This window comes from Etheostoma cragini, chromosome 23, assembly GCF_013103735.1.
Source record: "Etheostoma cragini isolate CJK2018 chromosome 23, CSU_Ecrag_1.0, whole genome shotgun sequence".
Taxonomy (NCBI): domain Eukaryota; kingdom Metazoa; phylum Chordata; class Actinopteri; order Perciformes; family Percidae; genus Etheostoma; species Etheostoma cragini.
Genome location: NC_048429.1, coordinates 18370417 through 18382898, shown reverse-complemented (window position 1 = coordinate 18382898; position 12482 = coordinate 18370417). Strand labels below are relative to the sequence as shown.

The 12482-nt window shown below is 40.0% G+C and overlaps 1 protein-coding gene across 2 annotated transcripts in view; it reads right to left on the bottom strand.

The window, feature by feature from the left end:
- large1 (LARGE xylosyl- and glucuronyltransferase 1) overlaps positions 1-12482 on the bottom strand; it is a 174541-nt gene that overhangs the window by 31504 nt on the left and 130555 nt on the right. For both annotated transcript variants that reach the window (XR_004655415.1, XM_034863182.1), the window contains exons 7-9: positions 11229-11333; positions 9928-10040; positions 4134-4259 (exon numbers count right to left, since the gene is read on the bottom strand). Coding sequence is in view for 1 of the 2 variants with exons in the window: in XM_034863182.1 (XP_034719073.1) it covers positions 4134-4259; positions 9928-10040; positions 11229-11333 (344 nt within the window). In the remaining variant the exon portion in view is untranslated. The remainder of the gene's footprint in view (positions 1-4133; positions 4260-9927; positions 10041-11228; positions 11334-12482) is intronic.

Sequence of the window (12482 nt, the reverse complement as noted above, 5' to 3'; positions counted from 1 at the left end):
CAGAAGGATGACACCCCTTCCCAGGAACCTGCATCAATTTTGCCTGATCCCTGCGTTGTAGCTGCCCTGACCTGGGATGTCGAGGTGGAACTTCAAGAGGCCCTCCGTGGCCATCCCAGTCCCAGTGTATGCCCAGACGGTCGTCTCTTTGTCCCAGAGAATTTGAGGTCCCGGGTCATACAGTGGGGACACAACTCCCGCCTTGCCTGCCACCCAGGCTCCGCCCGCACCTGTCATCTCCTTGCCCAGCGATTCTGGTGGTCTTCTTTGAGAAAGGATGTCCGGGAATTCGTCCGTGCCTGCCCCACCTGCAATCAGAACAAGTCCTCCACTCGGCCCCCCGCTGGTTTACTCCAGCCCTTGCCTGTGCCCACACGACCCTGGTCCCACGTCTCCTTGGACTTTGTAACTGGCCTCCCACCATCAGGTGGAATGACGGTCATTCTCACTGTGGTTGACCGGTTCAGCAAGATGGCACACTTCATCCCCCTTCCTAAACTGCCATCGGCCAGAGAGACTGCCCTGGCTGTTCTTGATCACGTCTTCCGTCTTCACGGGCTGCCCAGGGATGTTGTTTCTGACCGAGGCCCGCAATTCACATCTACTTTCTGGAAGGAGTTCTGCCGTCTGCTAGGGGCCACAGTGAGTCTCACCTCTGGGTTCCACCCCCAGTCCAATGGACAGTCCGAGCGGGCGAACCAGGAGCTGGAGAAGGCGCTGGGGTGCATGATTTCTCGCAAACCTCAGGCTTGGGCGCAACAACTGCCGTGGATAGAGTATGCTCACAATTCTCTCACTTGCTCCGCGACTGATATGTCACCTTTCCAGTGTGTGTATGGTTACCAGCCCCCCCTGTTTCGCAGCCAGGAAGGAGACGTGTCCTGCCCGTCTGCAGGACACGTTGGAGTTTCCATTGGAGTTTGATGACTTCCACCTGTTTCTGCTCTGCTCTGCCTCACCCTCGTTACCTACCAGCTGCACTGCATTCACCACTCATCATGTCCTGTATATAATGCCTTGTTTTTCAGTCCTCCCTTGTCAGATCGTCTGCTACCAGTACCGGTTACCTGCCAGTTTTTGGAAAAGCCTTTTGACTCAATTGCTTCCGTGTTCTCCTGCTCTGGACTTTCCGGATCATCCAGCTCCTGCTCTCTACTGGGGATCTACACATGTGCTGATTTTTGGATTTCCCGGTACCTCTGAAACTCCCATACCCCCAACCCTTTAATAAACTATTGAACGTGACGCTTTTGTGGTCCTCGTCGTGTTTGGTGTCTGACACAGTATAAAGCTTCCTGCACCTTGTGTTGAAAAGTAAAGGATTCAAGTTTACTGACACTTTAAACTACAAACTGATACAAGCAATCCAGTGCAGTATCTTGTATTTATTTTCCTCTACGATTAATACGTTTGTCTTTACAAGACATTTTTCATCATTAAATGTGACTACAACAACAATTAATTACATGACTTGGCTTGTTGGTTTGCTTGCCTGTGTCATATCTTCTTGGGCAATTTGGAAAACATCATGGATCATCCAGTCATAACTGCTCAGCTGTTAATATTTTGATATCAACTAATATGAAAGGCAGTCTTGTGATTGGAGCAATGATATTAAGTGAGATAAACCACACTGACAACGCCATGGCCGTGGGAACTAGGGGTGCGGAGGGTGCTGCAGCACCCCCTAGCAAAAGAACAAACAACTACAAACATAATTAAAAAACAAAACAAAAACATTTATTTTTAATAAATTGATTATTAATATAAACCTAATCCCTTTTATTAGAAATTAAATTTAAGACATTTTTCAATTTGGTAAGTAAGAGGTAAACTCTTAATTTGATTAGAATGAATCTGACGCTGATGAGTGGAGAGAGTTATGGGAACTTTCCTGGCGGGTCAACAGTACAGACGTAAGCTAGCTATGGCACAAAAGTGCATTTTGGATTTCTTTATAAATCAACCACAAGCTAAAAAGCCTAAAAGATCAGAGGCAGAAAACTCAGCAACTGTAATTGAAAGAAGTAGCAGCACCTCTCCACCTGCACACTCCCAGAGCGACATGCTAGCACCAGATTACCAGGCAGCTAATGTTGTTAGCCTAGCTAGCAGCACCTCTCCACCTCCACACTCCCAGAGTGACCTGCTAGCACCAGACGACCAGGCAGCTAATGTTGTTAGCCTAGCTAGCAGCACCTCTCCACCGCCACACTCCCAGAGGGACATGCTAGAACCAGACCACCAGGCAGCTAATGTTGTTAGCCTAGCTAGCAGCACCAAGGCAACCACGGAAGGAACTTTAACAACGTCAACTCAGTGCTGCAGCATCGGGGTCACACTTTTCCTGGTAGACTTTGTGGAAATGAGGATTTTTTTTTTGTTATAACTGAAGCACAGGGTAAGAATGCTGGTTTATTATTATGCTGCCGCCGTGCAGTAAATTGGCATCAAATGTTTAGTAACAGTTCAACTGAAAGTTTTTACGAATAATTGGAGATAATTGTGTTTTACAGGCGTGTAAAGCCCAATATCTTTATGCCTTCAATTTGCTTTTGACGTGCTTCAAAAACTTAAGGCTGCATTTCTCTGTTTCAATGTTTGTGTCAGGACATGGCTTGCTTCAATTTCATTAGATTTAATATAACTCAGTGATGTGTTTAGTGGCTGTTTTTTAACTTGTAGTAGGTCTATTCTGTGCAATTGTCGCAGCCGTGTGCCTATATCCTGTGTTACTCGGGCAAAATTGGTTCTGTCTTGTATTATATGGACTTTATTCTTGTTTTTATGCTTGTAGAGCGTGTAGCCTACATGTGTTCCAGTTATATTATCGAAGCCTTAGTGCTGTTTTGACACCACAAAGTGCCTTGTTTTTAAAGAGATATTTTGTCTTCATCTTGATGGTATGGGTAAGAAAGAAATTTATGTGGTTGAATAGTGATAACGGTCTATTATATTATTTTCTGTTTTTCCCTGGTCAGTAGTCTATAGCGGGCCAATTATTGTCTTGGATAGGCTACTTATAATGAATTGTGATGGATGCAGTTAGGTGTGTGGTGGTTGACTTTGGCTGAAAACTTCACTCTGGAAATTTGTCAGCACCCCCAATTTAAAATATTTTCCCGCGGCTCTGGACAACGCCATTAAAAAACACCTTCAGGTATTATCTCATCATTAGTGTTGGAGCATTGAGGTGTAATAAGGCCAAACTTAAGGTGTACAGATGGCTGCCGGGAGCCTAATCCCTGCTACCAGAGCTGAATTTTCTCATTGGATATGGAATGCTGAAATAGAAAGAATGATGAATAAGCACAAAGCCTAATCAACAACATTTTTAAAGTTATCATCAGCTACTGAGAGGGTTGGACAGCTCTGCACATCACCTGAAATCTAAAAAATACATTTTTGAAGGCAAGCTAATTCTATACCGCTTTTACTTTGCGGAAAGTACAGGGTTCAACGTTAATTTTTTTTTTTTAACTTTCCTTCATTTTTACAACCAAGTTCAGATAAAACCCATTGATTTATGATAAATTAGGTTGTCAAAGAATTTTTTAACTTTGATAATAGTGTCAAATAAAAAATAAAAACATACTTGATTGGCAACCTCTTTCCATACCATGGTTAAAAGGGAAAAAGTTCTAAGCACACAAAATGTATTTACAACTTGCAACCAGCGAAAATACAGAAAAGGTTTCGTCTAGAGGGTAGAAATTAAGAGGTGCACCTACATGGACCATTAGTTTACCAGGTGCACTAGGTAAAGTTCTGTTGGTGGCGACACACTTTACAGTTGTTGTTTGTTTACTTAAATTGTTTGCACTGTATTGCTAATATATTGCAATTTCAACAGCATTTTAACCCAAATGTTGCTTCCACAAATCCAATGTGTTTAATCTTATTCACCACTTGCCTGACCGGGAAAGTGAGTTGCTAGGTTTGCTAGCTTGATGTGGCATTTTGCTCACCCCAGGCAATCGAGCAATCCTTATTGTTGAGCCCCGAAGAAGACCAAAATGTGTGTGTGTGTTTCTTTGAATATGTGGTTGGCTTGAGACTGAATAATGTAGGTCAGGTATTCTATGTCTAAAGGTTGACTGAGTGTAAGCATATTAGTAACAGCAGGGTTTCACCTTGAGGTCTGACACGTCTTTGTAGCACTTCTCAGAGCGGGTGTGGTCGGACAGCTGGACATTCCAGAAGCAGGGCAGCTGGTGAACCAGGAAAGGGTTCTGTTTGATCACAGCGTTGAAGATGTCCTGCAGAGAGAGACACACACACACTGAGCCTTATGCTTTGCATTATGTTTCATCATCAACAACCCTGCACCTCACACTTTAAATTCTTTATTAAATGACCACACAAAACAGACAGAACACTTTTAGAAGCACAGTAAAATATCATAATCATAACAATTTTTATCAATTACAATTTCTCACATGTTTTTAATTCTTTTTTTTCTTTTTTTTTAATGATTGTTTTAATATAGTAGCCAACTCTTTTTAATTTGGCAAATTATGACATCACATGAATGCCACAAGTAAACAATTACTGCCACAATTTGAGCACACTGCAGTGGATTGTAATGCATAATACATAGATGATGGTATGTATAGAGGGAGACTGGGGGGTCGGAATCAACGGGACAAATGGGTCTGACTCGTAATCAGCCACTGATGCGAACACACCTGGAAATACTGTCTAAATCATTAGCCACCTGGATGTATTTTGGGTACAAAAGTGTCCAAACAAAGATAATCAGAAAACGGTATATCACTGAAAACACCAGTGAAACATTTATACAGCTTTTCTCCTCCACACCAGCCCTCTCTGGGCACTCAGTCACTGAGCTTGTAGATAATTTCAACTGTAAAATTACAAATGTTATTGATGCCATTGCTCCCACTAAGGTTAAAGCTCTCTGGTAAAAAAAGATCTCCATGGAGAAATGTTCTACTTGTTAGAACAGAAAAAAGAGTGTGTCAAAAAGCTGAACGAAGGTGGCGAAAAACAATCCTCTTGGTCCATTATGACACCTATAAAGAGAGACTTTGCATTTATAATTTGGAACTGAGGAATGCAAGGAGGTCCTTCTTCTCTGATATTATCTCTAGAAACAATAATAATTCACGTGCTTTGTTTGACACTGTCGATAGGTTAACAAACCCTCCAGTACCAGTAGCATCGGAACTTTTATCTGCCAAGGCCTGCAATGACTTTGCCTCCTTCTTCAAAGAAAAATTTCAGAAGATAAGACAAACATTCAGTGCCTCCATATCAAGTCCAGGATATGTGTTGTTGCTGTGTTCAAGCAATACTAGTTTCAATATGACAGAATTGCATACGATCAATCATAAGAACCTGGAGGACATTATACAACATCTGAAAACCTCCTCCTGTTGCCTTGATATTCTATCAACGGGAGTTTTCAAAAATGTTTCCAATTGTTTGACTTCTGATCTTCTACAGATTGTGAACACGTCTCTTCTTTCAGGTATCTTTCCAAAGGCCCTGAAAACTGCAGTAATCAAGCCTCTCTTACAAAAGAACGATCTAGACACGTCACTAATGAGCAACTATAGGCCAATATCAAACCTTCCGTTTTTAAGTAAAATCTGTAAAAAAGCAGTTTTTCAACAACTCAACCATTTCTTGTTACTAAGCAACAGTTTTAATACCTTTCAGTCGGGTTTCCGATCACACCACAGCACTGAGACGGCTCTTGTCAAAGTCTTTAATGACATCCACCTTAACACAGATAATGGCAAAATTTCAGTCTTAGTATTACTTGATCTCAGTGCTGCATTTGACACGGTCGACCATGACATATTACTAGACCGATTGAAAACTGGGTTGGCCTTTCTGGCTTATTACTAAACTGGTTTGAATCCTACTTAAAGAATAGGGATTACTTTGTGTCAATAGGTAATTATACATCTGAGCGTGCAAATATCACGTGCGGAGTTCCCCAATGCTCCATTCTGGGGCCTCTTCTGTTTAAAATCTACATGCTCCCACTGGCCCAGATTATGGAAAACAACAAAATAAGTTACCATAGTTACGCGGACGACACACAAATTTACATAACCTTATCACCAGGGGACTATAGTCCAATACAAAAACTGAGCTAGGTGCATTGAACAAATTAACAACTGCATGTGCCAGAACCTTCTGAAATTAAATGAAGGAAAAACTGAGGTGGTTGTTTTTGGAGCAAAAAAGGAACGATTAAAAGTCTGCGCTCAGCTTCAAACAATGTTACATTGACAGACAAAGCCAGAAATCTTGGTGTAGTCATGGACTCAGACCTGAATTTTAACGGCCACATTAACAGGGTTAAAGGACTTATGTGTAAATAGGATTTGGAAAAACTTGTCCATGCTTTCATCTTCAGTAGACTTGACTACTGTGACGGGGTCTTTACAGGTCTCCCTAAAAGCTGCTACTCTCAGTTCTTTTAAATCAAGGCTGAAGACCTTTCTTTTTGATGTTGCCTTTCTTTAAATTATGATGTTCATTTCTTTAATGTTTAATTTCTTAAGCTGCACTGTAACTTTTACTCTTATTTTATTTTATTTTTAACTGTTTATTCTTGTGTTTTATCTGTTTTTATTTTTAACTGTTTTCTTTAACTGATTTTGTGTAAAGCACTTTGAATTGCCCTGTTGCTGAAATGTGCTATACAAATAAAGCTGCCTTGCCTTGCCTTGCCTTACATCCCATTACCTGAATTGTGTACACGTTTCCATCAATGGCATTTTTACCTTACTTGATGTTTTGGAGTATGTTTACCCATTTACAAACTCTCCAAATATTACTTCTATTTTTTTCAGTGTTTCAGTATTTCTATTTAAACTGTGACAATTATCTACACATTTATTAAACATTTATTTATTTATTTTGAGCTCAGATCAGTCAAACCACAATGTGTAAATTACTTTACTGCTCAGAAAATGGCAGAGTGATAGAAGTGGATTTTTCTTCAGATGGCGAAGACGTTTACCTCAAACTTCAGTGTATAAAATGCAGATATACACACAAACAGAATTTAAATCGTTAAAATGTTAGGAAGATGTTCACAAATGTTTTTTTTATTTATTGGAACTTGTTTGTGTATTTGCAGACGTGTTTTATATTTGCAAATTATTTTGTGAGTCAACGAATCCTTTTTTGTATTTGAGGTATGTGGTTTTGATTTACAGATTTTTGAACTGTTCACACATGTGCTATTGAAACACATCTTCCCATGGTCTGATAACAGCCAATGTCAAATGTTAACACATAAAAGTTAAAGTGTTTCTTTAAGTTTGATAATTAGCCTGCTATAACATATTTATGACAGGGTATGTTGTCTAGTTTAAGGTTAAGTTGTTTTAACAAAGACATTGTCTCAAGTTGTCATAGCGCAGAGATTGTAGTCATTGTAAATATCATACTGTCGGGACATAAACCTCTCAAACAAAGCCAACTTAGCATTAAAAATGTCATAATTACCAAATGACACTTATTGAAAACCTTAATAATCATCAACGTTCATAATGTCTCTCTTATGTTCATGACTGTGTTGTGTCATGGTTATGAAAGTGTCATGTCACTCTTATGCACACCTCTTCATATAAATTGTTAACAAAAGCATTTATGCTAAAGAAACAGACTCTTCTTCTTTTGACTATTTAAATTATTCATGATACAGATAAAAAAGCCAATAACAGATCATGAAGAGAAAGATCTTTCTAATGAATGAAGAAAGTTCTTGGTTAATCTCATGTCTCCTCAGAGATCCCTACTCACTCCTCAGAGCATGAATAAGACCATTGGAACAGACTTAATGATGGCGGACTAGAACCATTTCTGAGTCAACTGAAGAGTAAGTAACAATAAAATATACCCCTTGAGTTGTGAATTGTCTCATTATTGATTTGTACTTAAACAACTGGAGCCATCGTCATCATAGAAGCCTGATTTTACTGTCTGTTAATGTTTTGTACGTCTCCAGATGTTCAGGCTTTAATTGCTAATGTATGCCTAATCATGCTCACAAAAAGAGTATACTTCAAATTGCTTTTGAAATGTATTTGGTTACATCTTTTTTTTTTTTTTACTTTGGGATCTCTGAAGGTTCACAAGACAAAAGTCTCAGTGACAGATTCCAGCTTCCTAATGCTAGACATAAAACTCCACAGCCACATAATTAATGCTGTGATAAAGAAGGATGACAGCCCATTGTTGGAGCTCATACAACATAAGGCAGATGGAATGCTCAAACGATTTCCAAAGCACTGTTAATTTTCCATAGTGCATACCTTGCTTTCATATCCTTACTGAAGGTTTAATCAAAAACTCATAAACGCTCCTCTCATCTAGAGTGGCTCTGAGATAATGGAGAGACCCTTCACCGAGGTCTATGTGTCTGCCCTAACTATGTTAGATATAGAACACTGCACAGTTTAAGTGTAACTAAAATGGATGAAAAAGGTCTCACCAAACCTTTGTACAGTTTTGACATATACATTGAGTGTCAGATGAAAAAAGAGGTATACAATATATGCAAAGTAGTTTTTTTTTTTTTTTTTAAATAAAGCTGCTGTGGGTCCCTTGCAAAAGATCAAAAGAACGTAACAGTAGCACAACCGAAACACATCCATCAGCAGCAGACTCCCTGTAGTACTGTATTATGTTCAAGTACATTTTTTCTTCTACCTTTTGGCCTGGGATTTACCTCCACTATTTAGGTTCAGTGTTAATGCAGGAAGAAGTAGGGCTGGGCGATATACAGCTGAAAAACGTATTACGATAAATTGTTACATTTCAGTCAATATCAATAATTATTGACCATTTTTAATGACCTGGTTTTTAATAATTACTAGGAGAAAAAATGTTGATGGTAAACACTTTATTTACTAAGTAAATAAAGTAGTTACAAGTAATATTTTAATTTTTAAGGTAATTTTTGGCTTTTTTTCAACCTGGACCCTATTTTCTCATGGATTTGTTTTGAAGTACAGAAAGTGTAGCTTTATGTTCTAAAAGATTTTCAATTGTGCATTTCCCAAATGCTGAGCTGCTCTTCGCACAGCTTTTATAGACTTTACATTTGCATAGGCAGACAGGCTGTGGCCTAGTTGTGCTCAGCTACCAACTTTGACTGGGATGACTACTGCCAGCCAAAGAGTTAAAGACAACCTATTCCAAAGAACATTTACCTAAAGAAAAATGCTGTTCCAAGAGTGGAGAGCTGTAGACAGAGCGGCCAAAGATACTGTGTTGACCTGACATCAATAAGTTACATACAATGGCAAGATAATGCCTACTTATCCATCTCTACATAATGTTGTCAGACACTCACTTTAGGAAGGAATTTTGACGGTGTTTGTCTTTGCCAGACCTTCCTCCACAGTGCTGCGTAGGAGGGCCTGGCTTAGTCTACACAGCATTCTGGAATGGGGGACAAACGTGCTCTGGTTTAACGGCATTTCTCTTTAAACTAATCACAATCGTTTTGGACTGTGCAGAGCTGCGGTGCCACTGCAAATTAGCATTGAAAGGAACTTGTTTTGGTGGAACACAAACGTAACACAAAGAAAGCGCAAGGCAACGGATAGCGGGCCGGAAAGAGTGTTAGCCAACAGAATTCCCCGTATTAATTCCCGGAGTAATCCTGGAAGTGGAACATTGTGGATATAGACTACTTAGACACAAACGCATTAGAAAATAAGAGTCCAGGTTGAAAAACAACAATGGAAAGGATGGTAGCAACTAAGGAAATCCAATACTGTTATGTTGTTGTATTCCCGCTCTCGGTTGGAGAGGTTCTCCTGCACAGTTTACACCAATCAACAGCATGTGAGCTGAGCGGGATGATGTTGGGTGGAGAAACCCCTAATTTTGAATTAACATGTCTGAGGTGTGGGGATGGATATGTGTTACCTGGTCTGCCAGGGAGGTGGACAGCATGCTCATTAGTTCTCTCTCTGCAGTTAGCCTCCACATCTGCTCCCATCTCAGCTTTCGCAGACGATCCAGGAGAAGCAAAATCACCCCTTGAAAGCATGCACGCACGCAAACGCGCACACACGCGCACGCGCACACACACACACACACACACACACACACACACAGATATGGTAGCTTAAGAAACAGAGAGATTATTATCAGCTGCCTGGTAATGGTGATAAAGTCCCTTCATGATGCTCCGAATAACATCCTTTCTTTTTCTAAACCTGCAGACTTAGAAGTTAAAGAGATGACCAACGAAGACAACATTTTAAAATCCTCCTAGAAACACAAATATTCTTAGAAAGTCATGCTTCATTTCTCTGCTAACTTTCTCCCACAACAAATGAAAAAACAAAAACTTCTCAGTTCCCTGGCTAATTAAAGCAATATTTTGGGGTACTACTAATAAAATCAACCAGGCGATTTTCAGAGGGAAAGACATAGGCAAATTGGAACAAACAAACCATCTTTCACACCCCGCTATGCTCGTTGTCACAGCCATGATTACAAAGCCAACCACCATTGAACAGGAGGCTTTCTGTCAAATTGCTGTTCCGCGTAAATGTAACACATGCCTTTCTATTTCTGAGATCTTCTGTTCAGTCACGCTCACAGGAAGTTTAGGAGCAGAACACTGAACCTTTGCAAAGCAGATGCGTTCAGGTGAGTTTTACACAGCTCCCACTGAAATGTGTTTGCTTTGAAATTCACAGAGCTTCTGCAACAAGTCGTGCAGTTTGTTTTGGGCTATAGTCAATAGAACGCTTATCTTCCAGCTCCAAATAGAACAGAGAAAGCTAGAAGTCTCCAGAAGGAAAAAACCTGCTGCCACCATTCATTAAATGTCAATTGTCAATCAGTATTTGTGTATACATTCACAAGTCAATTTTTACACTTTAAAGCTGGAGCTACTCCAAAATAAATATATTGCATAAAGATACATTCTGCTTGTGCAGTGGACGGCAAGACTCTACAGTGGCAATAAAATGACTCCGGCAGCCGCTACAGAGCAGAACACAATGCAACCATATCTAGAAGGCATTGTAATTTTCTGATATCTTCCTGGAGGTGCCTCACCATCTGGACAGGTTTTAATATTTTGCAACGATCTCAATAATTAGAATGCATACTGATTTTCTTTAATATAATAATGCATATATGCAACTGGAACACAGTTTGAAATGTCACTCCACCATGTTGACATGATAACATGCAATCCTGTCAAACCTCACCAGTGTTGAAGCCTCTACTCAGAGCCGGCCAGGGTCGATGGTTCTTCCAAAGGTTCCCCAGGTACCAGTCACTCTGGTTCTCCACCAGACCAAGAACCTGCTGACCTGAACATAGCAAACACAACATCTTTTTCATATTCTCTGTATCTTCTTATTTTCTCTTTTATTTATTTAATAATTTGTATTGTCTCCTGGGGCTTTTGGCTTAAGTAAATGTAAATGTGCAGTATTTATATAGCGCTTTTCTAGTCTCAACGACTACTCAAAGCGCTTTTACATCATACATTCACCATTCACACACAATCATACACTGTGGCCGAGGCTGCCAGACAATGTGCCACCTGCTCATCAGATAAACAATCACACACATTCACACTCTTTGGGTTCAGTGTCTTGCCCAAGGACACTTCGACATGGGACTGCAGGGCCAGGGATTGAACCCCTGCCCTTCCGATTGGCAGACAACCGCTCTACCACTGAGCCACAGCCGCCCAGTAATTGTTTTTTTTTCCAAAAAACAATATTGCATATGTTTAATATGTGTACCTCTGGGGGTACAATGAACACAAATAAACTCACCTGTATACTACTAGTTTACTGTGTACTTCTGTTTCAGAGGAATTACATTTACATGACAGAGAAATGTTACTGTTGTAAATGTTAGATAATATAACAATTCAAATGTGATGCATTATAATTTTTTAAACTATCCAGCATCATATTAGGGTTTAAAGCCCATGTTGCAAGTTAACATCCACTGTTGATTATTGGGTACAAAAAACACTCAAGATATGCATATCATTTTTAAAAATGTCTCCAAATAGTTTTAAAAGTTAGTTTTTGGTCATTTTTGGTATTCGCGGGTTTATGGAGTCAATTCAGCGATGACGTCACAGGAGGGAGTTAAGTCTCAGCCTGGCACTAGAACTACGGTGAGTGACTGGGATGAGGAAGAGGAGGAAGAGGAGGAAAGGCCAGCAGCCCAATAATTACCAACCTGACAGACGTGAGAGGGCAAATGAGGAATTGTCAAGATTGTGGGGAAGTCTCCTTCATTTATCTCCTTTATTTAGCAACGCAGCAGAGCATACCATGACTTTACTTTATACTGTCAGTGAATATCAGCGAGTGAACGTCAACGTTTTCTCTCGACCTATCGACAGGGATCATGTCGTTAGTTCAGATAAGTACTGGTACACTTATCTAGATTTAGGAATAGAAGGCATCCAGAGTGTTTTTTCTAAGTGTTTACCT